This window comes from Manis javanica, chromosome 8 (assembly GCF_040802235.1).
Source record: "Manis javanica isolate MJ-LG chromosome 8, MJ_LKY, whole genome shotgun sequence".
In the NCBI taxonomy this organism is placed as follows: domain Eukaryota; kingdom Metazoa; phylum Chordata; class Mammalia; order Pholidota; family Manidae; genus Manis; species Manis javanica.
In genome coordinates this window covers 28,724,405-28,751,222 of record NC_133163.1, presented here as the reverse complement: position 1 = coordinate 28,751,222, position 26,818 = coordinate 28,724,405, and the positions used below count along the sequence as shown (strand labels likewise).

The window sequence follows — 26,818 nt, the reverse complement described above, 5'->3', positions numbered from 1 at the left end:
GTGCCAGAATCGACACACCCAGGTCCCCACCCAGCTCCGGTCAGCAGCTGCAAAAGGAACTTCTGGAGCTGAGGGGGCGGAGCAGCAGGTCCGTCCTATGACAAGGCCAGGTAGGGATGTTTCCCCTCTGCGCCAACACTCACTTCCCTTCCTCTGGGTGCAGAGCTAGGTGTGCCCCTGGCCTGGCTCATACTGCACTTGGGGCTTGGCCAACACACAGGGGCAGCTGGGGCTGGCTTGAAAGAACCGAGTCACCACAGGCCCTTGAGGCCAGCCAGCCAGAGCCCCCGGCAGACCTAAGAGGTGTGGTGCCGCCAGCCAGGCCCACCCTCTTCATCACTGCCCCCACCCAACAGCTGAACTCACGTCTGTGGTTCTCGTTTCTGTGGTTCGGCGGGGATCGGGTCTCCTGGTCCTGGGCCTCATCCCCCTCCTCGCTGGCCAGGTGCGTGTGAGCGTAGTGGTAACTGAGTCCCGGCCGGTTCTTGTAGCGCTTGCCACAGACTGAAGAAGAAAAGAAGGAAGGAAGGTAAAACATATGTCAACAACCTCTGCAGCCAGGCAGCAAACCCGTCTGTCCACCCCAGAGCTGGGTTTCTCTTAAAAAGCCTCTCCCATCCCAACACTCCGTCTCCCACTGACAGAACACCCCTGTAACCACGTGGGCTAAGGTAAAGAAAAGCCATAAAGGTACAGGATAGAAGTTGAGCCATTTCCTAGCTGTGAGGCCCTGAGCAAGTCACTCACCTCTCTGTGCCTCAACTTCTTCAGAGGGAAAACGAGAATAATTGTATGTACTTAGCTCATAAGGTTATTTTGATGAGTTAACCTCTGTGCAAAGAAAGTGCTGGGCACATGATGATCACTGTAACTGGGAAGTCAAAGGGCACTGAAAGTTTATTCAGTCCAACACCCCACGGCAGAGACAGGTAAGCAGGGCTGAGTGATCTGCCTGGGAATACACGGCTATCGTGGCAGAGCCGCCAGAACCACATCTCCTGGGTCCCATGCAATACTCCTGCCACTACCCCGTGGTTGACTGTATGAAGTACAAAACTTTATCTGGATGAAATTTTTGATGTAACAACTAGTGACTTTGTGCCAGAAAAACAATTTCCAATTCCACTATGAAAACCGTGAAGCTGAGGCATCCTTGGTACATGTGGCTACTCAGAGCTTGTGCCTTGATGTCCCAGGAAGCCTCTGATACCCAAGATGGCCAAAAATATGTCCTCACAAGCACTACCTCTCAAATGGACAGTATTAGACTAAGGTGACAAGCAACATAAATATGGCTTCTTAGACCCAAGAGGAAGAAAGGGACAGGTCCGTTCATTGGCTGCTCAGTACCTGAGAAGCAGTCTAGCTACATGGTTAAGACTAGATCACCATCCTTCACCTTCCCCCCACACAAAGCCCAACATCTCAGCCCCTAGAGGGATGGCACTGCTGGTAGCAGAAGCCTCGAGGGTCTTCCAGTAAAAACCCTGTGCCAACTCTCTCGTCTCATCGGCACTGCTCCCCCGCACAGCGAACCCCGCCTGATCTGTGGAGCACAGGAGGTTACAAGCTTTAAGAGGTCCTTCTTCATATGACTGGGTAAAAGCAATGAGCACAAATGCTTTGGAAAGAGCACAGACTTCATCATCAGATGTGGGTTCAAATCCCCATTCCTGGTGCCAAAGGTGGCCAGCTGTGCAACCTTGCTAGCATGAAGAAGACCTGTCACTCAGCCACCTTACCCAATTCCCTTATTATTTCTGGTAGGGTTTCTCTTCTTACTAGATTTTCTTAGGCTTTTTTAGGTATTACAACTACTGGCAAAAAACAGATAATGTGATCTCCTTTCTCATATTTATACAAACTCTTTTATCTTCTGAGCTTACTTCCATCTATAAAAATTGTCACGATAACATTTAAAAATAGCAAAGGCAAGCTTTTCCTATGTCAATGAAGTTGGATTTAGTGTTTCACTGATTAAAATGATACATATGGCTAATTTTTTATTTTTATCAAATTTAAGTAGTTATACTCTTATGTCTGTTTTATGGTTTTATTGTAAGAGAACTTTATCAATTGCCCTTTCAGCATCCACTAATACATGACTCTACTTTGTTGATACAGTGAATTATGTTGATTTCCTAATGTTTCCTATTATTGAACCATTCTTGCCTTCCTAGAATGCACTCCATTTGGTCAGTGTATTGTCCATTTGATATACTGCCACTTTTTATTTTCTAATCTTGCATTTTGTGTCTATCTATACTCATACTTGAGATAGATCTATAATTTTTGGCCCATCTTCTATCACATTTCAATTTTATGGTTATGTTGATTTTTAAAAATGAATTGAGTTTTGCTATGTGAACTTGGACAAGACACGTAATGTCTCTGTGCCTTTTTTCTTATCTGAAAATGATGATAGAATTGCTTACCTTGAAAGTTTATAAATAATATTTGTAAAGTATCTCACTCAGCACCCAGTACATAATAGATTCCTAATAAATGGTAGTGAGAGGTGAAGGTTTCAGCTTGGTCTGCCACATCTTAAGAGCTGAACCCTCCTGCAAAGGGTACTGTAACCCTTACATCATAAACGGAATCTGGAAACTGGTTGGAATTTCTTAGTAAGGTGAGAGTCTGACATTCAAGTTGGTGACCTAGTGACTATAAATTCAAGTCCTACAATTAGCTACTTACATCCTCCTCAATCCCCGTGCCCCAAATCCCTCTTTGTTGTATAAATCACAAAAACATAAAAAGGCACCGCACATCTCAACTGCATTTAACCCAGGAAGTGGGACCTAAGAGGCCCTTGATTCACACTCCAGGCCTACTCGTGGCTTTTCTCCTTAACCCTTTCAGTGATATGAGGTCAATAAACAGCAAATTATGGGGGCATTGGACACAGAGCCATTTAGTCACCAGGCATCCTGTTGGTGAGGAACAAATGTTTATCAAAAATCAGGATAATAGTATAATGTAAGGATAATAATTAGGCACATGAGGCCTCAGTGCCTCAGCAGGTCTACAAACTCCATAGCATTTCATTTGAGCCATTTTATTCCCATCAGTCACTGTCTTCCTTATTCACAGAATTTCAGGATCTTAATAGTCAAGTGGTCTAACTATCAAACTGTTTTATTCCCAGGAACATTCTAGATGCCTGCCCTGGGACAGCTCCAGGGATGGAGAACTCGCCACCCCTTTGAGAAGGCATTTCTTCTTTGTTCTCCCTCAATGACAGTTAATGTCTGCACGGGAGGATCTCTCCTAAAGACAGTTTGCTATTGATTTTGTCTTGGCATCAACAACTGCACCTCCTATGTTGCTAGGCACATATTACACCTTCACATATATTCATTGAATAGCTGATGAATGAAAACAGAAACTTTTTGTGGGAAAGCCAGGAGATGGAGGAGGGGTAAGTATATATAATCTGATCCATCTATCCACATCAATCTCATATTGATGGTTCTTAAAACCTACAAAAGCAAGCCCAAGCAAAAAGCTTCCCATATCTCCTTCCCCAACACCATAGAGAGTATTTATTTTTAGAGCAAATTCTTTTGCTAGAAAAGAGTCTCAAATAGGCCCCAGACCAGCACCACCAGCACTACATGGGAAACTGGTAAAGAAGCAAATTTTTGGCCTCCCCCCACCCAGACCTACTGAATCAGAAGCTCAGCGGGTGGGACCTGGCGATCTGTGTTTTAACAAGCCCTGCACATAATTCTGAGGCACACTACAGTTTAAGAACCACTCTGCTAGAAGACTGAATGTATTTAGGCTTGACTCTGCCCACCCGTAATCACCTACCCTTTTGGAAGGATGCAGGTGGCGGCAGGAGCAGTGGGGGGCAGCCCTGAGACCTGTGTTCAGTTATGAGAAGAAACAGAACCAGACAGCACATGGGGGTTCTAGAAGCCAGACCCCTCGGGCATGGTCCCTCTATGCAGAGCTCTCTGGATGGAGCTTCGTTTTTCACCACCTGCTTATACCATGTTACTCCTTTATCACCAGGTCTTCAAGAAAACATTAAATACCTAATGTGTGCCCAGCCCATGGCACCAGAAGGACAGAGATAAATGAGCCCCAGTCCCCTCCCCTCCAGGAGTTCACCATCTAGCAGAGGAGTCGCACGATAAGCGAGGAGGGTAGTGGGGAAAAGGCACTGGGTGAGCATGTGCTCTGCAAAGAGGGGGGCCCGCTCACGGGCTTGAGTGGGGGGATGGCGCCCCAGAGGAGGGGGATGAGCTTTAGCTCGTGAGATAGCAGGACGTCATCAGGAGACAAAGGCAGCAAGGACACTGAGGTATCAAAGCACATTCCGCCCAGTACCTTCAGGAAAGTGCAGGAAATTCAGTAGAGCCAGTGTGGGGTGGGGGGTGGCCTTGAGGAGACTAACAAGAGAGGAAGCTGGCAGGATGTGACAGTGGGGAGCCAGGGGAGGACTGTAGCCTCAGGACCAACTTAATCAGATTTACATTTTTAAAATACCACTAAGACTAAAGCACAGAAGATGGATTTGAAGATGGCAAGAGGCTACTTTAATTTTCTATGTGTGAACAATGAGGACTTCAATATGGGAAAGGGGTTAAAGAGAGAGAAACTGGTGGAAAGGGGTGGGCATAAGCAGCAAAGAGGAGCCTAGAGAATCTAACACTAACCTGGCCTTCCTGTCCATGCACTGTCCAGCCGCCCACCTCCCCAAACTCACTCAACACCATATTCTGCCACCTTCTTGGCCCTCCTGCCTCCTGCCTTTTTAAATGTGTTTCTTTCCACCACAGAGCCTTTGCACAAGCTTCTCCTTTGCCTACAATGTACCCCAACCCCAGTTTGCCTGATTTAATGCTTCATCATCCTTTAGATCTTGGTTCAAATGCCCTTCCCCAGGGAAATCTTTCCAATCAATATTAGGACCTTGGCTTGTTACTGGAGCTAATCATGTACAGTATGTGCCTCTCCCATGACAGCAGGTGTGGCAGGCTCTGTGCATCTACACACTGTTGCACCCCCAGGATCCACCTTGGGGTCTGACTTGTGGTTGGCGCTCGATGTAGCAAAGGGACACAACAGAACACCCAGGCTTCTGACCTGGGTGACTGGGTAGAAGGTTATGGGAGGAAAATAAGATTTAAGGAGAAAAGAGGATGAATTCAGTGTGTGGTTGGCTTACACACCTAGAGCTTGGGAAAGAGAGATGGATTTTGGAGTCAGCAGGGTGGCAATGGGAGTTAAGGGTATGGAGAGAAGGAGAGATTGTGGAGAGAGAGAAGAAAGGTGTGGGCACAGAGTGTATCTTAGGAGTCTGCTGAGAAAAGAGACACTGTTTTTTTTAAAGGTGGTCAAGAAAGACTCACAGAGGAGTGACCAATATAATCCAGAGGAACAGGTTTCCAGATGACAGTAACAATGATCCCACCAGGCACAACCACCGCTACCAGCTACTGAGTGTGCACCACACGCCAGGCCTATTCAAGTGCCTCTAGTAAATCTACTCACAGCAACCCACGTCCCCATTTTACAGATGAGTAGACTTGGGAACAGAGGCAGAGCCAGGATCATGTCAGATGCCTAAGAGTCAAGAAGGGTGGGGACTGAAAGGAGACCACTGGCTTTGGCAACTAGGAATTCACCTTAGTGAGAAGGGAATTTGTGACCTCCTGGAGGATGAGACAAGACTACAGAGGCCAGGATGCTCCTGGAAACGAGGAAATGGTACAGGGCCAGTGGACCACTCCTTCCAGCACGGCACCACCAGGGAGGCTGCTCGGCAGGCACTGCACAGACAAGGAGGGTGAGTAGAGCTTGTTCTCTGCAGAGTAGATCCTTGACAAGCAGGCGCATAGGCTAAAGGGAAGGAGGCAGGAGGGAGGGGAGTTGGAAAGGCAGGGTTAGGAGGGACTGGAGATAATGGAGCAAAATGACCCCAAAACAAAGCTTCTGACCCAAGCACCAGTCCTTCGAGTGACTTCGAATCCAGGGGACAAGAGATTTCTAAGATTCATTTTGGTTGAATTGCATCTGGATCAGACTATTTTTAGATGGAAAGAGATGCCTTGGAAATCCTGCTTTGACAGGCTTGGAAGAAAAGGAAAATCCAATACTACTGAATCATATCTCCCTGCCACTCTGAACATTTATGGGCCAGCTTCATGGGCATGCAGACGGGGTGCCTTGCCTACAAGGGCCCCACACTTGATCTAATGCTTTGCTATCACCATCTTGAAATTCTTACTACTTATTGAACAAAGGGGCCCTCATTTTAATTTTGTAGCAGACCCCATAAATTATACATCCAGTCCTAGAAACCTACTGGAGCTAAGGATGGAGATCTGGGCCCAAGTTCCTCTAAACAACCAATCTAATAGCCCTGATAGCTTCAGAGCTGCCAGAGTGAACACAAACACAGGACCCCACTAGCCCTTGTCAGGAGAAAAATTCCCTTCTGAGGTACCCTGCAAGCCTGGCAGTTAATCCAGCAGTAGTGGTCTTTATAGTGCCACGTACTGCTCTGGCCCTAGTTCTAGGTTGGCCCTGCCTTGAGAGAGGCAGAATCAGTAGTGGGTAAGCACGTGGCTGGATCTGAACTGTCTAGATTCAAATCTGGGCCCAGTCTGCTACTGACTGTGTGATTTTGAGTGAGTTGCTAAACCTCTCTGTGCCTCAGCATCCTCTCTGGAAAGCATGGGTGATCATGACAGCCCATCTACCTCACAGCTGAGAGGTCACATGAGAGAATACATTTAAAACAGGGCCTGGCTCAATGTAAGTCTCAGCCACTGTCAGCTGTTATTAGCCTCACTACTATCAAAGTGGATCAGCAAAGGGAATAAACCCAAAAGGGTTGCAGGGGGAGGAACCTCTGAAGTTCTGGGGTGGTGGAGCTATAAGAAAAAGAGGGTGGGGAAAGATACATTCTGAAAATAAAAGTATCAGAACCATCTGCTATCCTTTTATCACGTCAGCACTCTCACTCTGGAATTATCTGTCGTGCAGAATCAGACTGAGCCCCAAGACTGCTGAAGCACTCAGCGAGGGCTGTGCCCCCATCCTCCCACTCCAATCTCCTTCCCCAGGGCAAGCTCCTCTGCATCATGCAGCTCTAAAACCATCACCCCTGGGACCAGCCAACCCCGCCTGTGCACAACCTACGGTTCTTCTGTTCACCTTGGCAAGCATGCACCTGGATTTTGTGTTCCTGGCACAGCACAAGTGGAGAGGAAGGGCTGTGACAGTAAGGAGGGTCCAGCTTGCCTTCCTCTCTCTCCTTCCCCCCGGGGAGGACCCATCTGTCAAGCTGCAGGAATAGTGCTTTCCCACTTCCCAATCCAGAGCTGGACTCTCCAGGCAGGACCTCCCGTCTGGAGTCAGGAATAGCTTCAGCGTGGCCCCCAAATATTTAGAGTATGCCCCCAACTCCAACTCTACCCCACTCACTCCCTCTGTGAGGATCAGGGGGAAGAGGGAAAGGAGGAAGGACGGAGGGAGAAAGAGGGGGAGGAGGGAGAATCAGGGGCAGTTTGTGTGAACAAAGCCGGCTGCAGCAGACAGCAGAATCCTTCCTGCCGGGGAGAGGCGGCCGCCTTCCCCACTGATAACTTAATGACTCTGGCACATTTTCATCAGCCCAACTTGGAGTACGCAGTGGGTATCTGAGCCAGTGGTTTCCAAGAGACTGAAAGCAGCAACTGAAAGCAATTACGGGATGAGCGTCCAGGAGACAAAGCCTGGGCCTTGGGAGTCACCAGGCACATCTCATTCCCAGCTCTGCCCCATGGCACTTCCACACAACCCTGAGGAGGCTACTTACCTCTCTCTGCAGCTCCACTTCCTCATCTGTAAAATCAACCCAGCAGCGCCTGTCACCTGTCAATGCCCCCAACTCATCATACTTACAGACTATCAGGCAGGCATGCATTCCTACATTGAACTGCACAGCTCACAAAATAAAGATTATCACCCCCATTTTACAGATGAGGAAACTGAGCCTGAGAGCAATGAAGCATCTCCCTAAAAAGCAGAGCCAGAATTTGAACTCAGGTCTGTCCAACTTCAAAGCTCACAACCAAAAGGTGCCCTGGTTATTCTCATTTGCCACCCACTCTTGCCCTCTGTGTCTGGTAGAATTTGGCCAGCAGGGAGCAAAGGCAGAACAGAGGGGAGAAGAGGGAAGATGGGACCTGTGCCCTGCTCGCCTCTGCCTGGGCGGCCTGCTGGAGCAGGGACTACGCCCTCCGCAGCTCCAGCCCTCCTGGAACCACGTCTCCCTGCAACTCGGGACTCGGGGTGGGGAGGCTACCCCTCTCCTTTGTTGGCACCTTTATCCCACCCACACCTCCATAATCACGCCATCATCAAATTCTCTTCCATTCAGCCCTTCTGCGTCGAATTGTGTGTACTGCTGGGCCCGGGACAAACACAAAAGGAGGCCATTTTGACAGGAGATCATGCCCTACCAGGCTGGTTCGGAGATGTTTGGGGCTCCCCACACCTTCCTGACTACTGCCCATCTTCTCACTGCAGAACCCTGTGAGTGAGGGAGGAACACCTACAACCAATCCCCTGGCTGAGGAGAGACCCTAGGCAAGAAACCCCTTGCCCTGACTCAGCATGGGATAAATGCAGGGATAATTCAACCGGTCGCTGGCTCAGATTTGTGTACTCAGGGTGGAGTGTTAGTCCCTACGCCTATTTTAAACCCCCAAGCTGTTCTCAAGAACCAGTGATAGTTCCACCAAGCTCAAATGATGAGTGGTTACTTCAAAATTAATCCAACCCTGAAACGTTTAGGCACCAGGAAGCTCCTCTTGAGCCAGTCCAGATGGGCTTCCCCTCCCTCACCCTGGGGGCCAGCAGTATGGGTGGCCCTTTGCAGGCTGAGGGTCTGGCCATGGCTCTCAGACTAAGCAGCTAGACACCCATGGACAAATCCCACCCCTTTCTGGGCCTTGGTTTCCCCATGTGTAAAACATGGTGGCTGGCATAAGAAAAAAAAGATCCTACCATTTGCAACAACATGGATGGAGCTAGAGGGTATTATGCTCAGTGAAATAAGCCAGGCGGAGAAAGACAAGTACCAAATGATTTCACTCATATGTGGAGTATAAGAACAAAGGAAAACTGAAGGAGCAAAATAGCAGCAGAATCACAGAACCCAAGAATGGACTAATAGTTACCAAAGGGAAAGGGACTGGGAAGGATGGGAGGGAAGGGAGGGACAAGGGCCGGGAAAAAGAAAGGGGGCATTACGATTAGCATGTAGAGTGTGTGGGGGGCACGGGGAGGGCTGTGCAACACAGAGAAGACAAGTAGTGATTCTACAGCAGCTTACTACGCTGATAGACAGTGACTGTGAAGGGGTATGTGGGGGTTGACTTGGTGAAGGGGAGAGCCTAGTAAACATAATGTTCTTCATGTAATTGTAGATTAATGATACCAAAATAAAAATTAAAAAAAAAAATATATATATATATATATATAAAAAAAAACACATGGTGGCTGGATCAGATGATCTCTAAGTCCATCTATTCTAGGACTTCACAAATCTCTGTTTTCTCTAGATCCCCTGAGTCCTGTGTGCCTCCTAAAGCAATTATCCCCTCAACTGGGATAGAAAAATGAGGTAGGCTCCCAGCCACGGATCCACCCAGGGGCTGCCCACACCCCTCCCCCGGCTCTACCGAGCCAGGTCTGCAGCTGCCTTCTCGTGGTTTCATTTCTTCTTCCAGGCTACCCTTGATGCTTTTTTTAAACCGAATTCTTCTGGATAGATGCACAGAGGGCTGGAAAAGATGTGGGACGTAACATCCTGATTTTTCAAAGCCACATTGCTCAGGGCCTGGCACTGACCCACGTATTAGGAACGAGCCCAGAGCCAGGATCTATCAAATGTCATGATCCATGAGTCCTGGGTTTTCATCAAGGGAGTGCATTCTGCTTATTTTAGGAATTGCTATATGTGAGTGTGACTCTGGTTTTGAAAAAATAGGAAGAACAGAGATAAACAACAAGTCTTTCACTTCAAAATACTATATAACCTGAATCTAGATACCAGGAGGGAAATGCAGAAACTCCACAAACCACAGCATTAAATGTGTTAGTGGGGCTCCTACCTTCCCTACTGAGAAGCAGGTTAACACAGTTCGAGTGAACTCCGGAGGCCACCTTCCTCAGTCATTAAATGGGCAAATTATATGACCTTAGTCAAATTAATTAATCTCTTCAAGCCTCAGTTTCCTTGTCTGTTAAATGGGAATAATAATAGCTCATACCTCACAGGGGTTTTTTCATGAGAATTGCAAGTTCATCCTTATAAAGTACTGAGCACCGTGCCCAGCACACAACAAATGTTGAACAAACACTAACTCTTTCTGATAATTCATTTACTTTTATCAGATGACTTCCCTGGTCCCTGACAATTCCAGCAGCCCATCCACAGAACACAACCAAAGACCCAATTTAGGTGTAAAATAAGTACTCTTTCCTGACTGGGTATAAAAACAAGAGCATTTACTGAGCACATCAGGCAGTGAGCTAACCATTTCTCCACACAGTCTCATTTAACCCACTTGCAAAACTCTCAGGTTAATCTTACTGTTGTCACGTGACAGAAAAAGAAACCAAGGCTCAGAGAGGTTTTGTGATTTGCCCAAGGTCATGGCTAGGAAGTGACACAGAGAAGATTCAAACCCTGGGCTTCCGACTCAAGAACCATCTTCTTCTAACCATCTTATTAGAGATGGCCACTTTAACGACTTATTCTAGTGAATCTGATATCAGCATGTCCTTAATTAAAGAGTAAAATTTTTCTTTGTTTAATCCTACTTTAAAAGTAATTTAAACAATAAATATAATTGTCAACATTTCTGGGGAAGTTAAACCAAAAAGGTGAAAAACCAGGCATATTGCTGTGAAGTGTAGCAACCGCCAAACATGTGGTAATGTGACCAATTGCTCTCTCTCTCAGGATCTGAGTGAACGTCTGACATAGCGCCACCTCAGATGCAGAGCAGGCTTCACCTGTGAGTCCCAACCTGTCCAACCTGTTTCGTGTGTCCCACGGACCCTTCCCTGAGGTAGGCCCCCATCTGCCTACAATACCGCTCTAAGTTCCTCACACCCTTCGGGGGAAAAAATGTCTCCGTTTGCCTCTGTTAGACATTTCTGCCCGGGTGTCCTTTTATTTCCACCTATGAATGTACCCAAATGTCATCACTCCCTACAATTACTTCCTTCTCTAGAATACTGCAGTTAGGCCCCCTCACACCTCCATGGCCCAGGCTCAGGACTTCGAGGGTCATCGCTGCCACCTCCCTCTCACTTGTACCGCCTGTCCCCTGCCAGGGTTCTGTGGGTTTTCCCTTCATAAGGTCTTTCTTGCTGGCCCCATCCACTCTGTTCCTGCTGTCACATCCATCCAGATTTCCTGTCTTCTAGTGGCCTGGTAAAGGTTCCTCTCAGCCATCAAGCTTCAGATGCTCTCCCCTGAACACCTAATCTTACACATTATCTCTCCCAAGATGTCTCCAGGATATAATGGCCCACCACTGACTAGGTGAGGCAATCTCCAAGCAACTCAGCCGGGCATTCCCAGCGTCCTTCTCCTTGTCCGACTCTGTGCCCCAAGTCTTCCTACCCCAACACTGCTTTAGCCAAGCTTCCATTCGGCATGTGCATCCCAATGCACCAACATTCTGGGAGCAAGCACTGTGCTCGCTCTGAGATGCAAGATGGATTTAACATGGTCCCTGCCTTCAGAAGGCTCACAGTCCAGCCTGACAGATGGACTGACAGACACTGTTATCATCCAATAGGAGAGGTAGCCTATGCAAAGGTCTGTGTAAGGTAAAGCAGATTCCAGGAAGAGGTGAGTGACTGAGGTGGGAGGGGAGAGACGACAGGGAGATCACAGGGGAAGGACGGAGAGACTGCTGACTGGGATGAAATCCAGGCTCTGCCACTTATTCACTGTGTGGCCTCAGGAAAGTTAATTAACCTCTCTTCTCCCCAGTTTCCTTAACTATAGAATGGAGAGGATGAGACCATCTAACTCAGGGCACTTTTGTGAGTGTTAAAGAACTAATATAGGTGAAAACCATAGAATGTTCCAGGCCCATAATGTAAGTCAACAAACTTTGGCCATTACTATCACTACCTGCCCCCCAACTCCACACATACCCCTTTATCCCTGGAGACAGAAATGAATTCAATACACACTCCCTGAGGACCTGCTCAGCATCCTAGGGAAGCACCCTCTGAAACACCAGCCCCACCCCCTGGCCGCTCTCTCCCCTGAATACCTGTAGGGCTCACTGCCCACACACTGAAACACCCTTGGATGCTGTGCGCTCTCCTCACATGAGGTCAGCCTTACCTTTCCAACTCTACTGGAGACAGAGGAAATAAGGAGAAGGCACAGGTGGAGGGAAACATTAAGCACATACCGTGTGCAAACATTTTTAAATACATGATCACCTATCGCTTCCCCAACCACATTCCATCCCCACCGCACACTGAGGACACGGAGATGCCCAGCGGCAAAATGATTCTCTCAGCAAGTCCCAGATAGCAAGCTAACAAGCAGCAGAGCCACAGTTCTACCTCAGCCTTCTCACTGCTGAGTCAGAGCACACTCTTCCTCACCCGGCATTCTCCCCCTGGGCAGCAGTCACCTTTCTGCCTACTTCCCTTAGCCCCACCATGCCTTGAAGTAAGAGAAATCAAAGGCTGTGCACCAGGCCCTTTGACCTCTCAATTCTGCTTCCAGGAAATAACACAAGCATCATGCAAAGACAGAGCTATAATACTGTTTTGAATAGTGAACAAATTTTAAACCATCCTAAACATCCAAAAAGTACAACACTGATTGAGCAAACTGGGCATGTCCATATAATGGAACACCGCAGAGCCCAAAATGTCAGCATAAAAATGTCTTTATTGACATGAAACGATGTTCCTCATGTATTGTTGAATGTGGGGATGTGCTAAAATTGTATGTTTCATTTAAGGAGTGTGTGTGTAGGTGTGGAGAGAGACAAAGACAGAGGACCCTAAAATAGTATAGAAGACAAAATGTACACTATCTCTAAGGAGTAAGATTATAGGTGATATTTATTTTCCCCTTTATGCTTATCTGTGATTTCTGATTTTTCTGCAGTGAACATATACTATTTCCATAGAAAAAAATTATTTTAAAAAGTAAAAAGAGCCTCCACAAATGTTAATATCTACCCTGTTATTGTTGTCATCCACATCATAATAGGAATTACTTGACACCAAGTTTGCACTAAGTAATAGCTAGCTGAGAACAATGTTCTCAGTGGATGACAAAATAATTCAGGCGAAGGTTTGGGTGGTCAGTCGGCAAGATTCTAGAGAGCGCTAGATGGTCAGGGCCGGAAGCAGGGTGGGCAGCGGGAGCAAAGGAGGAAGGGGAAGTCGGTGCGAATATCAAAGAGTACTGTGGCCTCTCTCCAGCTTCCCTCTGGCCAGCCCTAATGGGCCCTCTGCAACCTGTGTCCACAGCAGGATGGCATTCAAATATTTAAACAGACCCAGCTTTGCCATAACAAATGCACTCAGTCTCCAGGGATCAATCCCATGCCACAGGCCCTGCTCCATATATCAAGTTTCTGGGGCACGGAGCCTTTCCCACCCTCCCCCACCGCACCCCATGCAAGGACCTGCAAGATAACAGCACAGACAACTGAGTGATGAGCCCAGCTTCCCTTCAGCAACAAGGGCAGCCAGTCTGAAGGCCGCGTTATTGGCTTTTCCACTGCAGCTCAAAGCTAAAAGTATATGAACCTTAGAGAATGCAGGGCCTTAATGCCCTCAAAACAAATTCTTTTTAATAAGACTGCAAGAGCCATCTGGTTCTCCCTGTGCTCTCAGGTATTGGGGAATCCGGAGTAACTTTAAGGAGGTTCAAGTCCAAGCAGATCTTCTGGGACTGCCTTGGGTGCAAGTTGTGTCTGCCCCATATGCCAATCCACCCGCCCCACAGCCATGCACAGTGGGGTTCCTCTGATACCCCACAGTCCGACCTCTTACCGCTGGGGTGCAGAGCCTCACTGTTAAGCCACTGTCTGGGAAGAAAGGAGCCCATGGTGTGGGGAAAGGGTGCTAATCAGGAGGCCTAGAGATTCAAGGAGCCACCTTACTGACAAGTGAGTAGAGTAGTGCCACAGCCACGGCAGGACAGAAACAGGACTAGACCCCCAGACTGCCTGCTTTCAGCCCTGTACCCTTCTCCCTCCAATATGCCACCACCAAGAAAAGCAGGAAGCCCCTCCACCGCATTCAGACACTGCCCCAACCGGACATAGTTGTACCCCCGCTCCCCCTGCTGGGCTTCTAGAAGAGATGCCACACTTTGGAATGACGTTTTCAATCACAGGCCACACAATTGAAAATGCATGTCTGTGGGGTGAAGGTGGTGGAGAACAAAGTCCTTACCAATGGGGATTGAGTTGGGAGGACCGACTCCTGATGTGGGAATACAGGAGATGACTCAGAGGTGAGCCATGCTCCTAAGAGGGCTTCAATCACATCTGTTTGCCTTTTGTCACTAAGCCACCCTAATCACCCAGTTTGGAGTGGGCGTGGGGGTGATTTTAATAGACTTACATTCAAATGGCTCAAAATTACAAAAGCTATTCCATTCTATTTCAATTACAATTATTACCTGACTCCACCTTGCCTGACCCTAGAAGCCATCTGGTGACAGTGGACATGGCTTCACCTCACAAAGAAGATATGGGTGGTCATTAATTCACTTTTAAAACATGTTTTTCCCTCAACTCTCAGGAGAAACAAACTCCAGGATAGGAGGGCATATTTAAATAGCAGCTTAGGTAGAGATGTCCTGGAGTGTTATCAGCTCCAGCGTTAGAGAAACCAGAATTCATATCCCAGCTTTAGCATGAATCAGCTGTGTGACCTTGAACAAGTCCCTTCACCTCTCTGAGCCTGTTTGTTCACAGATCATTGAGGTCAACTGCCCCTGCCTCTCAACGTTATTGTGAGGATTCAGATGATTATGAAAATGCTTAACATAGCACTCAGCACGTGTAAGCACGGTTAGCAGGAGCTACCACATTATCAGGAAAAACTGGAAATAAAAGACAAGTGCTGGTGAGGATGTGGAGAAATCGGACCCCTGTGTGCTGTTGGGAGGAATGCAAAATGGTGCAGCTGCAGTGTAAAACAGTACAAAGGGTCCTCAAAATATTAAAACTGGCACTACCGTATGATCCAGCAATCCAACTTCTGGGTAGTTTATCCAAAAGAACTGAAATCAGGATTCAAAGAAATATTAGAAATACTAGCACTCCCATGTTCACTGCAGAACAAGTCACAACAGCCAAAATGTGGAAACAACCTAAGTGTCCAATAGCAGATGAATCAATAAAGAAAATGTGGTGTACACATATAATGGAATACTATTCATCCTTTAAAAAGAAAGGATTCTCCAATATGCAATAACATGGATAAACCTTGAGGACATTATGCTACGTGAAATGAGTCAGTCACAGAAAGACAAATACTGCATGATTCCACTTATATGAGGTCATCTAAAATAGTCAAATTCATGGCACCAAAGAGTAGAATGGTGGTTGCCAGTGGGGGAGAAAGGTAATTGCTTACCAATGGCATAAAGTTTCAGTCAAGCAAGATGAATAAGCTTTAGAGATCTGCTGTACCACACTGCATACACCTATATTCAAAAATATATTTTGTATACTTAAAAATTTGCTAAGAGGGAAATCTCACATTAAATGCTCTCCCCACAGTAAAATAAACTTAAAATGAAAGTTAATTTTTTTTTTTTCAATTTTAAGAAAACTGGAATGAAATTTAACTACTGGGCCAAAAAAAAATAAAACAACCACTTCACCAGTCCCTTCCCTGGTGCCCAGCTGCAGGGCAAATGGGTGTTTTGCTCCTCCCTAAATGGCTAAGGCTTCGAGACAATGTGTTCATCTCTGAACATCACCCCATCACCACCATCTTCCTTCCTGCCACTCCTTGAACAAAGGAAATGGAAAAGTGGGTGTGTCTCATCAGGAGTCTGCTTCAATGATGCTCACAGAAAATGCAGGACTGGGGGCAGTTAGGAGAAGAAGTAAACTCTTGAAATGATTTTAAACATCCCAGTAGCCCAAACCCAGCAATTCTTTTCATGTGTCTATCTTTAATTATCCTAACACCTATAAAAGGGGGCTAATGATACTGTAAGGATTTAAAGCTATTAAGTAAATTAAAGTCAAGTGCCGGATTGCTGAGTTTTATAAGGGATTGTTGAGCCTGTATCAATGCCGAAAGCACTGGAAAGGAAAGATTCTGAGAAAACCAACTAAAACGGTGAATCAAGCCAATGGCCCTGGGCCTGGAGAATTCCTGGAGACTCTTGAACTTCCAGATGCAGAAAGCTGGGGATAATAAAAGGGCGGAGCACCAGAAGCCTCTGAATTTGAATGAAGTTAAAAAATGTCATTCTCAAAAGTCAATATTGATGAGGCATCCTCTGAGGAGCTCTCAGAAAATGTAGGCTCCTGGGCCTGCTCCCAGGGGTTCTGAAGCAGGAAGTCTGGTGTGAAGCCCAGGAATCTGCATTTTTATAAGCACCTGGCTTGTCTCCACACAGGTGGCCCAAGTCCACATGTTGGCAAACATGGGTGGCCTTTCCCACAGTTACATTCAGTCGCTTTTGTTTGTGGGTTATGAATACTTCTCCTTCAGTGAGAGATCAGAAAAGAAGCAACAGAACTTTAAGCCTGGAAAACTTTCAGGATAATTAATAGAGATTGGTTACTTGCTGGAAAATGAAGTATTCATCTACACATGCCATGGACTGGTAAAAATAAATTATGTTCAGTTGATTTAATATTTCTCTGAGATGGAATAAATTCAATGGCTGAGTGAAAGGCAACAGGCTGACTATCTATCACCTGAGGTTAGCAGTTAAGATAATATTTCAACCACCCATCTTGACAGGGAATCTTAGACCAAGAACATAATAGGACAACTAAATCTAGGAATATATACCAGGAAGGGTTAAATATAATCCCATCTGCAAGATGCTACTACTGCTCTCCATAAACCCAGGAAGAGGTGGTGGGGTCCAAGGTAGCCTAATATATCCAGAAATAACTTGAAAGATAGAGTGGAGATGATGCAAATCAAACCTTAGACACAAAAATGGCAGGGACTGTGAATCTGTAGAGAATGCAATGTAACTATTGGGCAATGTCTTTAAAATTTGCCTTTATTGAATCTTGTATATTGAAGTCACATATTATTGTATCTCTTTATTGAGACTCAATAGGGCCAAATGCAGAGTGATTTATGGAAGAAGGAATAATCAAATGCATAAGCAGAAAGAGCACACACCTGGAGAGGAATTAGCACAGGGTCAGGACAGGCACTGCGTGGGAAGCAGCTGAGACGGGGCACAGTGCACTGAGATGGCCAAATACTTCTATTCTCTACTGACGCAAGCTGTGTTAGCAGCCAAGGTATGAAAGAAACAAGGAAATATGTCTATTATTCTTTGAGCCACTTGGCCTTGGTGCTACTTCCAGTGGGACTCCTGAACTTAAATGTAAACTGGGAGGGAAGGCCTCCAGAATAGACAAAATGCTCATGTGCCTATTTTGGGGGGAAACGATGCACAAAAGGTAAAGGGCTTGTAGGAGAGAAAAATTTCAGCTCCTATTAAGAAGAAACAATCATTCAAAGCATATTTGGAATCATGGAAGAAAGGGCAGCTTCCGGTAATGCCATCATCCCTGGGGACATTCAAGGAAGTGACCAGACACTTCTCTACTTAGGAAGCATTAGAGATTATTAAAAGCATTACTCGCTCAGTTCGGGGGTGGGGAGTGGGCCTCATGACCTCTCCAAAGGTCATTCCTATCCCAAAGGATCACATGTCTGAAGGGCACCAGCCAAAAATAAAGTCTATTAATCTCTGAGCTGCCCACACAATTTCCTAAGAGAGCAAGAAGAGAGAGGGCAATTTACGGTGGACTTTGCTCTGCTGAGGAAGGAAAGGGAGGCAGCACCCTTGGGGGCAGGGCCAAGGAATAGGCTGCTGAGACGTCCAGGAAGTCAACATCAGGCCCATAACTAGGCCTCCCAAGCACCATAGAGTAAACAAGAGGGAAACAGACCTGTGCAGAGGGGCCAGGAAACAGAAACAGCACTGACGGCTCCTAAGCACAGCCACAGGATTTGGGGGAGAGGATGTGATGCGAGCACCCTGCACAGAAAGCAGGAAGCCGCGCCAGAGAGGGAGCCCCCTGAAGGCCCTCCATGGAGGTGCCATGGAAGGAGGCGGACGTGAGACAAAAGAGCAAAGAGAGGTGCTTCAAGGTGGGTGGAGAAGGGCACACAGGGTGTGTCTGATAATATATGGGATTATTAGTGGCTGAGAATTAAATGAAAACTGGAGAGAAAGAGCACAAAGTCCCACTATCTGTGGTAGCAGAACATCCCATAAGGAAAATAAAGCTTGTAAAAGAGGAATTGAATGTCAATACCCCAGTTCCCATGCAGCTATTGGCATTCCTGAGAGCTGGGCTGCTACAGCCAGGCACAACTGGAAAGCCTGCCCCATGGGGGTCTGAAGAACCCTTCACAACCCAGAACCAGTCTCCAGAGAGCTAGCATACCCAGGCTTTTATGCATTAAAACAAAACTGAACCCATCCAGGAAGCCAGACCCAGGCCGAAGCAGGTACCTCCTGATATTGCCAAGAGACAGCAGACCCCATGCCCTGCTTGGGATGGAGATGTTACCTGCAGGAGTTGTCTCAGGAATGTCATCTGCATGGTGTATTAAGCAGCCAAATGGGGGTCATGGAGTTTGAGTTCTTCTAGCAAAATGTTCTCCAACCAGCTGTCACCCCACCGGGCATAGAACAACTTTTTGAAATCAAAAGAGGCCAGTGAAGAAGGAGGAAAACAGCACCATCCCTGATGTACTTCCTGTGCCCCATCTTCCCTGTTCTCTCCTGCTCTCACGGAGGCTGCAGACACTGGCGAGATGGGCAGGGCACCAGGAGGGACCACCATGCAGGGCCCTGCCCTGCCCACTGCAGCAGCCCCTTTCTGCCCACGGTAGAGCTCTGCATCCTCAGAGAGAAGACTGGAAGGGAATATGGTCAGGGAGTACGGCTTGGAGCGCTGCTCTTGTCATGGGATGAGCAGACGGTGCCTGAGATACAGTGAGAAGACACTGCAGGGAGGACTTTAAACCTACCACCCAACGCCCTGGTAGGAACGACAAAAGCCCTCTTGAGCTGACAGCCACGCCTCAGCAAGCTGCAGGTTTCTGGAGGTTCTTTCACCGCCACTGCTCCCTGCTGCTCTCTCCCTCAGCCCCTCCCCAGTTCTGTCTGCAGACCCTAAACCCAGGGGCCAGGCAGACACTTTTCCAAAAGATACTTCTGAAGTGAGCAAGAAAGGCTGGAGATGGATCAGGGGCCATTTATTAAACTAAGTCATTGTCAGAGAAAGATTCATAACTTGCCCTACCTAGGACAGGGGAGAAGAGAGAGAGAAGGAAATCGGAGAGAAACAAACGAAAAGCCATAGAGCCAAGTGCCTTTGTGGGAGGATTTTGAGTTATGCTTTTGTTTGTGACTCTGAAATAAAGAAAGAAATAGAGGATGAATCTTAAGAAGACAGAGTGAAAGAAAAAGAGCCAGAGGAAAGGCATGAAGGAGGGCACTGCCTGAGGGAGGAGCACGGCCTCAAAGGTAGGGAGGCCTTCCTGGCTGGCTTCTCCCTCGTGCAGAAGCCCCCGGGGCCAGAGCAGCGGAGGAACTGGTAACAGGTGAGGGGCGGGCATGCCAGCTGGGGGTGCAAGGCCTGAGAAGAGGAGCCAGTGAGCCTGCGGGGTGCTGGCGGCCAGGGCAGCACAGGGAAGGGGGACAGGTACAGGGCAGGAAGGCGGCGTCTGCCCATACTTACTGTCACAGACGTAAGGTTTGTCGTGGTCTTCCTGCGAGGCGGCGTCATGCCTCCTCCGGCCACCTGCAGAGCCTCGTGCCTGGGGAGACATGGGGGTATGGGATGCTTGTTACTATGACAATCACTACAGCCCTCAGCACCTCGCCACACCTCCTCATTCAACCTTCATCACGACATGTAGACCAATAGCAACCCCATTTTACAGGCCAGCAAACTGAGGCCCAGAGAGGTTAGGTAACTGGCCCTAAATCACTCAGGTACTCACCTGTATGATCTTATTAAATCTGTCTGCACAGCTTGAAGAGAGAAGCACTACTATTAAGTCCATTTTACAGAATAGGAGGGTAAGGCAACTGAGGGGATAAGTAGCTTGCCCTGCATCACTCAGACTACGGGCAGAGCCAGAACGTTAACTCAGGACAGTGTGGCTGCAAAGTCTGTAGCTACCAAATTCTCATACTCCACTGGAGCCACTTTTCCAACTCCTTGTTCTTCTGGCTTCACTGACACCACAGGTAGATGCCCACCCCACCCTCCTCAGCCGGCCACAGGATGGGTATGTTGGGAGCAAGCAGTGAGCTGCAGGCATCACCCCGCACCTGCATTTGTGTCGTCCCACTCAGGCCTCTCACGATCCAGCCAGGCCTGGCACCCGGGCCCAGGGCATGAGCCCTGGGATGTAGGGAGCTGCCTCTCCCCTGCCTGGCATCCTCCACATGGGTGAGCTCCCACTAAGCCCTCCCAGTATGGTCTGTCTGCCTCTTGATACCCACCTAAGGTCACCACCAGAGGAGCCTCTCCACAAAGGGTCGGCATAACCTGGGGTGGGGCTGCAATGGGCTCGACCTCCAAGGGGAGAAGAGACGAGGAGGGAGCTGCTGCTCTGCAGCCTTGGACAGTGGCTCCAAGAACACGGCAAGGCTTATTCTTAAACCTCTGAGAGGCCCACACTGGTCGTGTGGGTATGCCCTAGCCGCCTCCGGGTTGCTCGCCGGGCAGGAGCAGCTGTGAACGCCCCTCCAGGGAAAGGGCCTTCTGGGCTGTGTGGGGGCAGACAGGGCGGTGCAGCAGAGAAGGAAAACACTGCAGCAACCTGGAGTGTGGGGGAAATGGGGCAGTCCTAGGGGCCTGGCCTGGAAAAGTGGCCCTGGAGTCCAAGGATCGAAGGCCTACGATGCCCACACACACATGCACACGGTCACTGGAGCTGCACAGGGGAAAGGCCTCTACCCCAGCCCTGGGAGGCTCACACACACACTCACAATCAACACCACCTGCCAGGCTACTACCTCCACCACCTCCTCAGCTTGTCTCTCCCAAACGAATTAGAGAATTCCTCCTCCTCCACCTTCCCTCCCTGGCACCACTCTGCCTCTCTGCCGCCCCGCCCCCACCCCTGCACACGCGACAGCCAGCAGCCCCCTCCCCTGGCCCTCATTACTCAGAGGTGACCCAGAGAGGGAGCTGTGAGGTGCTGGCAGTCACCCTGAGGCACCGGCAAGCCTCCCGCCTGCCCAGAGCGGAGTGTGGTCACCCCCAGCTGCCCTCGGCCCCCAGGGTAAAGCCAAGGACAGCCTGAAGCGTGCAGCCCGCATCCCTGTGACAGCCACCTCAGAGCAGGGAAGCAAGTCGGGGAGGGGCTCTGAGAGACTACAACACTGAGCGGAGGAGACAGTAAGGCTTCCATTTCCCTCTGCAGGCTGACCAGCAGGGCCACAGCACTCCCACACTCTCCCTGTACCTCGGTTTCCTCAACTGCAAAATCAGGGTCCTGGCCTGTGGGCAGGTAGGGACATGCACGGATTCTTCTGCGGCAGCAGTGCTGAGTCCCCTGTCATATCTCAAGCTTGGAAACTCAGATTCCTACTTGCTTGCTCAAATGTCACCTCCTCAGAGAAGCCTTCCCTGACCACCTTATGTCCATTCAGACCCTCCCTCTCGTTCTCTTCCCCTGCCCTGCTTTACGTATCATCCCGGCACTTAGCCTTGTCTGACTTTGTATTACATGTACATTGTTACACTGGTTGGTTTTCTGTCTGCCCCACACGAGGGTGTACAACATGTCTATTTGGGCCACCGCTGGTCTCAGGACCTGGCCCATTAAGAAACACTTAATAAACATTTGCTGAATCAACACATCAGTCAGTCAGTGAGGGAGCTTATCACCTCTGGTGGTTCTCCTTCCTTCTCTGCACCCAAGTGCTATCATTCCTTCCTGCAAAGGCCATCTTAGGCTTTGCATTTCCCTTCTACTGCACACTGCCATCCAGGAGTTCATCAAATGACCCCTGAACTGCTCAAAGCCAGCAGCTGGGGCTCCACCTCTGCAGTTCCCTACCCGATCCATCCTGCATGACTCCCAGACCAACCAGACTAGAGGAGAAGGACAGAACCCTCGGTCATTCATTCACCCACAGCCATCTAAAACCCACCGACACCGCCAGTGGCCACCTACTGTCAGCATTAGGTTCACCTCATGTTCTTGTTTTGTCCAATGAAAATATCTTTTTTTCACTGAACCCTGTCATAGGCCAGCCTCGCCTCTGTCCATCCCCATCAGATCCATGGTTCAGCCCCACTAACATCCCACCCTCTCACAAATCTTCCTCTTGACACACTGAAGAGTTAGAAGAGCACCAGCTTTAAAACCAGACAGACAGGTTTAAACACCAGCTATGTGTCTTTGGCCAAGTGATTTCTCTGAGCTTAAGTTTTCTCAGCTCTAAAATGGGCACAGCAACACCTTTACTGCATTTGTGGAGAGAGTTAGAGCAAAGGGTGTGCAAAACCACAGGGGACAGTGATAGGTCTACAGGAAGTGCTCAATAAAGTATTTCACCTCCTTGCCCAAGTTGATCTCTCTCTTCTCTGAACTCTTACTGCATTTGTCTAGTGCACAGGCACAGTCAGAAGCCTGCGGCTTTCTAATTGTATTGTGGCTATTGGCATTTTCTCCTCAGTTTAATTGCAAGGTCCCTGAGAGCAAGGATGACATTTCATACTTTCTTATGAACCCTTCAATACTTAGCACTATACTGGGCTCATAGTACCCAAGCTCTTTTGCATATATTAGTTCAGTTAATACCTACAATACACTACACATTAGAGCCAATAACATTATTCCATTTGGGCCTTGATGAGACAGGTTCTGAGAGAGTTCATGACCTATTCAGTCCCAGAGTCAGTAAGGAGGAGCGAGAACTAGGATTCCAGACTGCTAAAGAAAACTTTAGAGCTGACTATCCATAAGAAACGGCTCCCTCTCTGAAAACAACTGCCCACCGCACTCCACTACTTCCTACTCCACTGCCCATTCAGAAACTGGAGGGCCATGACTGCCGTGATTGTACCACATGGCCCTGCCCTACTGGCCACAGCTGATTGGCTGGCTCAGGAGTAGACACCTGATCTAAGCTGGGCCAATCAGAGTCTACCTCCAAGGGACTTGGAAGTGACCCTAGTTAGTACAGGCCCCTTGAACCTGGGACCCATAAATTCAGGAACTAGACCCCATGTGCACAGAAAAACAGGAAAGGCAGTCTTTCAGGAGAAAATAGAGGGGGAAGTAGAGGCCAGAAAGCTGCCTAGGTTCCTTACTCTTTCCTAAATCTAACTCTCTGCCATTTTCTTACCCTTCCTGAGGTTTGAAACTTCAGATTGCTCAAATTTGGGAAAATGGACCAGCAACTTTTCAAATTCTTCCCGTTTTCACTTAAGCTGTTGAGTTTCTTGCAATTAAAAGACCCTCAACTAGGACAGGCTCAGAGAGCTAGTTCCTCTAAACCAGTTTTTCTCATATAGCAGTTCAGGGATCCTTGAGGGTCCCTAAGACCTTTTCAGGGAGTCTGCAATGTCAAAACTCTTTTTATAATAGTACTAAAATGTCATTTGAATTTTACATGCTTATTCTCTCACAAGTGCACAGTGGAGGTTTCCAGAGGCTACCTGATGTGATGATGTCATCACTCCATGTGCTCACACATTTATAAGTTTAACATTTTTGGGCTTTAATTTCTTATGGAACAAGTATCACTAGTTATAACCCACCAGAGCAGTAGCTCTTGGGGGCTCTCAGCAATACTTAAGCAAAGAATTTCTGAGATCGAAAAAACCTGAGAACCACTACTCTACACCTGTACAATTTTAAGTGTGGTCCTCGGAACAGCAGCCCTGGCATTACCTGGAAGCTTATTAACCAGGTAAAGTCTCAGTCCCCATCCTCTACTTACTGCATCAGGATTTGTCCTTTAACCAGACCACCAGGTACTTCATATGCATATTAAAGGTTGAGAAGCACCACACTATACCACAGTGCATCAATAAATACCTACTGATTGATTGACTGATCAAATATACTCACATGGATGACTTACAGGAATTTTACGTATTTTAAAGAGCTTGAATTTCTTGGGCTAAAGGTACCATAAACACAATTAATAATTGTTGGGTCTGAATTTCCCTCACTCCACAGGGAGTCTCCATTGTCAACACTCTGAGAGTTGTTCCCTTTGCTTGCATCCTCTTAATAATATCTAGCCTTTATTAAGCACTCAAATTGGCTGTGTATTATTACTCCCATTTTAATAATGAAGAAACTGAGGCCTACTTATATATTTTGGTTTGGGTCACAGAGGTTATATAATTCACCCAAAATCTAGTAAGTGGTGGAGCTGGGATTTGAACTCATAGTTCAAAAAAGGCAGAGGCTATTCTTATAATCACTACCTTAGCCCTAGCTTCCTCGGTAGGCACACACAAAGCACCTGGGGGTCTTGTTAAAGTGCAGTTTCTAATTCAGTCCATCTAGGGACCTGTCTGGTCGGGGGTCCTGCATGTCCAACAAGTTCCTGGGCGATACTAATGCTATAGACCAAGGACCACATGAGGTGAGACAGCCTCTCAGTCCTGACAGTAGAAATGGGAGCATTGCTCTCTAGAAACCAGCAGCAGCTTGAATAGGCCACTTCAAAGGGCATCTTAACTGGCAGTGTGGGTGAAGCAGCCTCACACACTCAAGCTCATCACACCCTCCCAGGCCACCCCTGGCTCCCACCATGGGGGACACACCCACAGTGTCACTGCACAACTTGGAACCATTCAACTGCACCATGGCCAGCATCAAGGAGGCCCAGAGCTAGCCTAGGTCCCATCCAACTCCCTAACTATGTTCAGGCCTTCTTTCACCTCCCACAAAGTTGAAATGTAACTTTCCTTTTTTTCCATCATTCAATCATTCATTCAACAAACTGGTCATTGACCACATGAAGGGCACTGGGCCAGGTATGACTTCGTAGAAAAGGCAGAAACCTGGCTTCAAAGCATAGACCTGATGTTCAAATCCTGGCTTCTCTTTTACTAGGTTGGATCAACTTGGGCGAGTTATTTAATACCAGCTTACAGGAATAGGAATGGAAGAAGTAGGGCTGGCCAACAGGTCACTTTAAATTTTCAAGTAGCCACATTTTTAAAAAGGAGTAAAAACAGGTACAATTAATTTTAGTAATATATTTAACCCAATATATTCAAACTATTATCATTTCAATATACAATCAATATAAAAATACTAATGAGATGCTCACTCTTTTCACACTGTCTTCAAAATCTGGTGTGTCTCTTACATTTACAGCACATTTCATTTGAACTAGCAACATTCAACTGCTGAACAGCCACATGCAGACAAGGGCTGCCATAAAGGAGAGTGCAGAAATAGAGACCCCAGTATAAACTACATAGTCGTCACTGTCTACATGGTGGCTCTTACTGTAAGGAGCCTCATCACACTGTCAAGTGTAGACATTACTGGGGTGCCCAGCAAGTATAAATGGCTGCTACCTCTGTTGTTGGTGTTCTTAGAGAAAAAACACCAATTCACATCCACCGACTGGGGGTTCAGTTGTCTATATGTAGGTTGGGAGTGGAGAAGATATGAAGAGGACCATTCTCCACAATCTACTTGAGTAAATTTGGTTTAGGCTAAGGGAGCCCCGTAGGCACACAACCCTTTGAGTTAACACAAGGCCCAGAAATTCCACGTCCTGAAGCATCCTTTAATAATGGAACTGGATATTCATTATGTTGGAGCTCCCAGTGAAGTCATGAGTCTAGGCAAGTTCGTCAGTGGCTGCTACAACAACTGGATAAAAGCTTGATGGGGTACTTCATAAGGAGACATCAGGCTGACAGCCCCAAATCCTGTGATCAGCTTTCACCAGTGAAAGCAGAAAAACTGGACAACAGAGGTCCCCTGACATGGCACAATAAGCACACATCACCACCTAGGAAGATTCTTCTTCTACCAAATAAAAGGTTTCCATACAGACATAAATACCCTGAGTCAAACCAAATCTCTCTCATCAAACCACAAGTTTTCAGGAAATAAAGAGGATACAGGGACACATTAAATGCTACCAGCCCACCCAATCTAGAATGTGAGAAATCCTCTAAGATGAACTGCCCAAGTGCTTCAACAAATAAATGGCATCGAGAAAAAAAAATACATTGTGTGGTAGGATATAGCACAGAGAAGGTATGCTTTAGAATACAAGAGGCTTAAGTTTCAAATAAACCACCTGTAAAAAGGCATTTTTGAGAAAATCTGGGGGAAATGATCAGAGACTGGATATAGATATTAGACTAGTTGTTATTTTTATTGGTAGGATGATGATATCTGTTAGAGATATACATTGGGGTATGTGCAGGTTAAATAATAAAATGTCCAGGACTTGTATTCACATATTCCCCAAAATTTAAATATACAAACCAACAAAAAGCGGGAGTAAAGAAGAGAGAAAACAAGATAATGAAAACACTGACCCTTGCTGAAGCTGGGT

General features: G+C 47.4%; 1 protein-coding gene across 6 annotated transcripts in view; it reads right to left on the bottom strand.

The window, feature by feature from the left end:
- Positions 1–26,818, bottom strand: part of DPF3 (double PHD fingers 3) — a 251,902-nt gene that overhangs the window by 84,920 nt on the left and 140,164 nt on the right. For all 6 annotated transcript variants that reach the window (XR_005055733.2, XM_036997693.2, XM_036997581.2 and 3 more), the window contains exons 6-7: positions 19,989–20,067; positions 367–504 (exon numbers count right to left, since the gene is read on the bottom strand). Coding sequence is in view for 5 of the 6 variants with exons in the window: in XM_036997693.2 (XP_036853588.1) it covers positions 367–504; positions 19,989–20,067 (217 nt within the window). In the remaining variant the exon portion in view is untranslated. The remainder of the gene's footprint in view (positions 1–366; positions 505–19,988; positions 20,068–26,818) is intronic.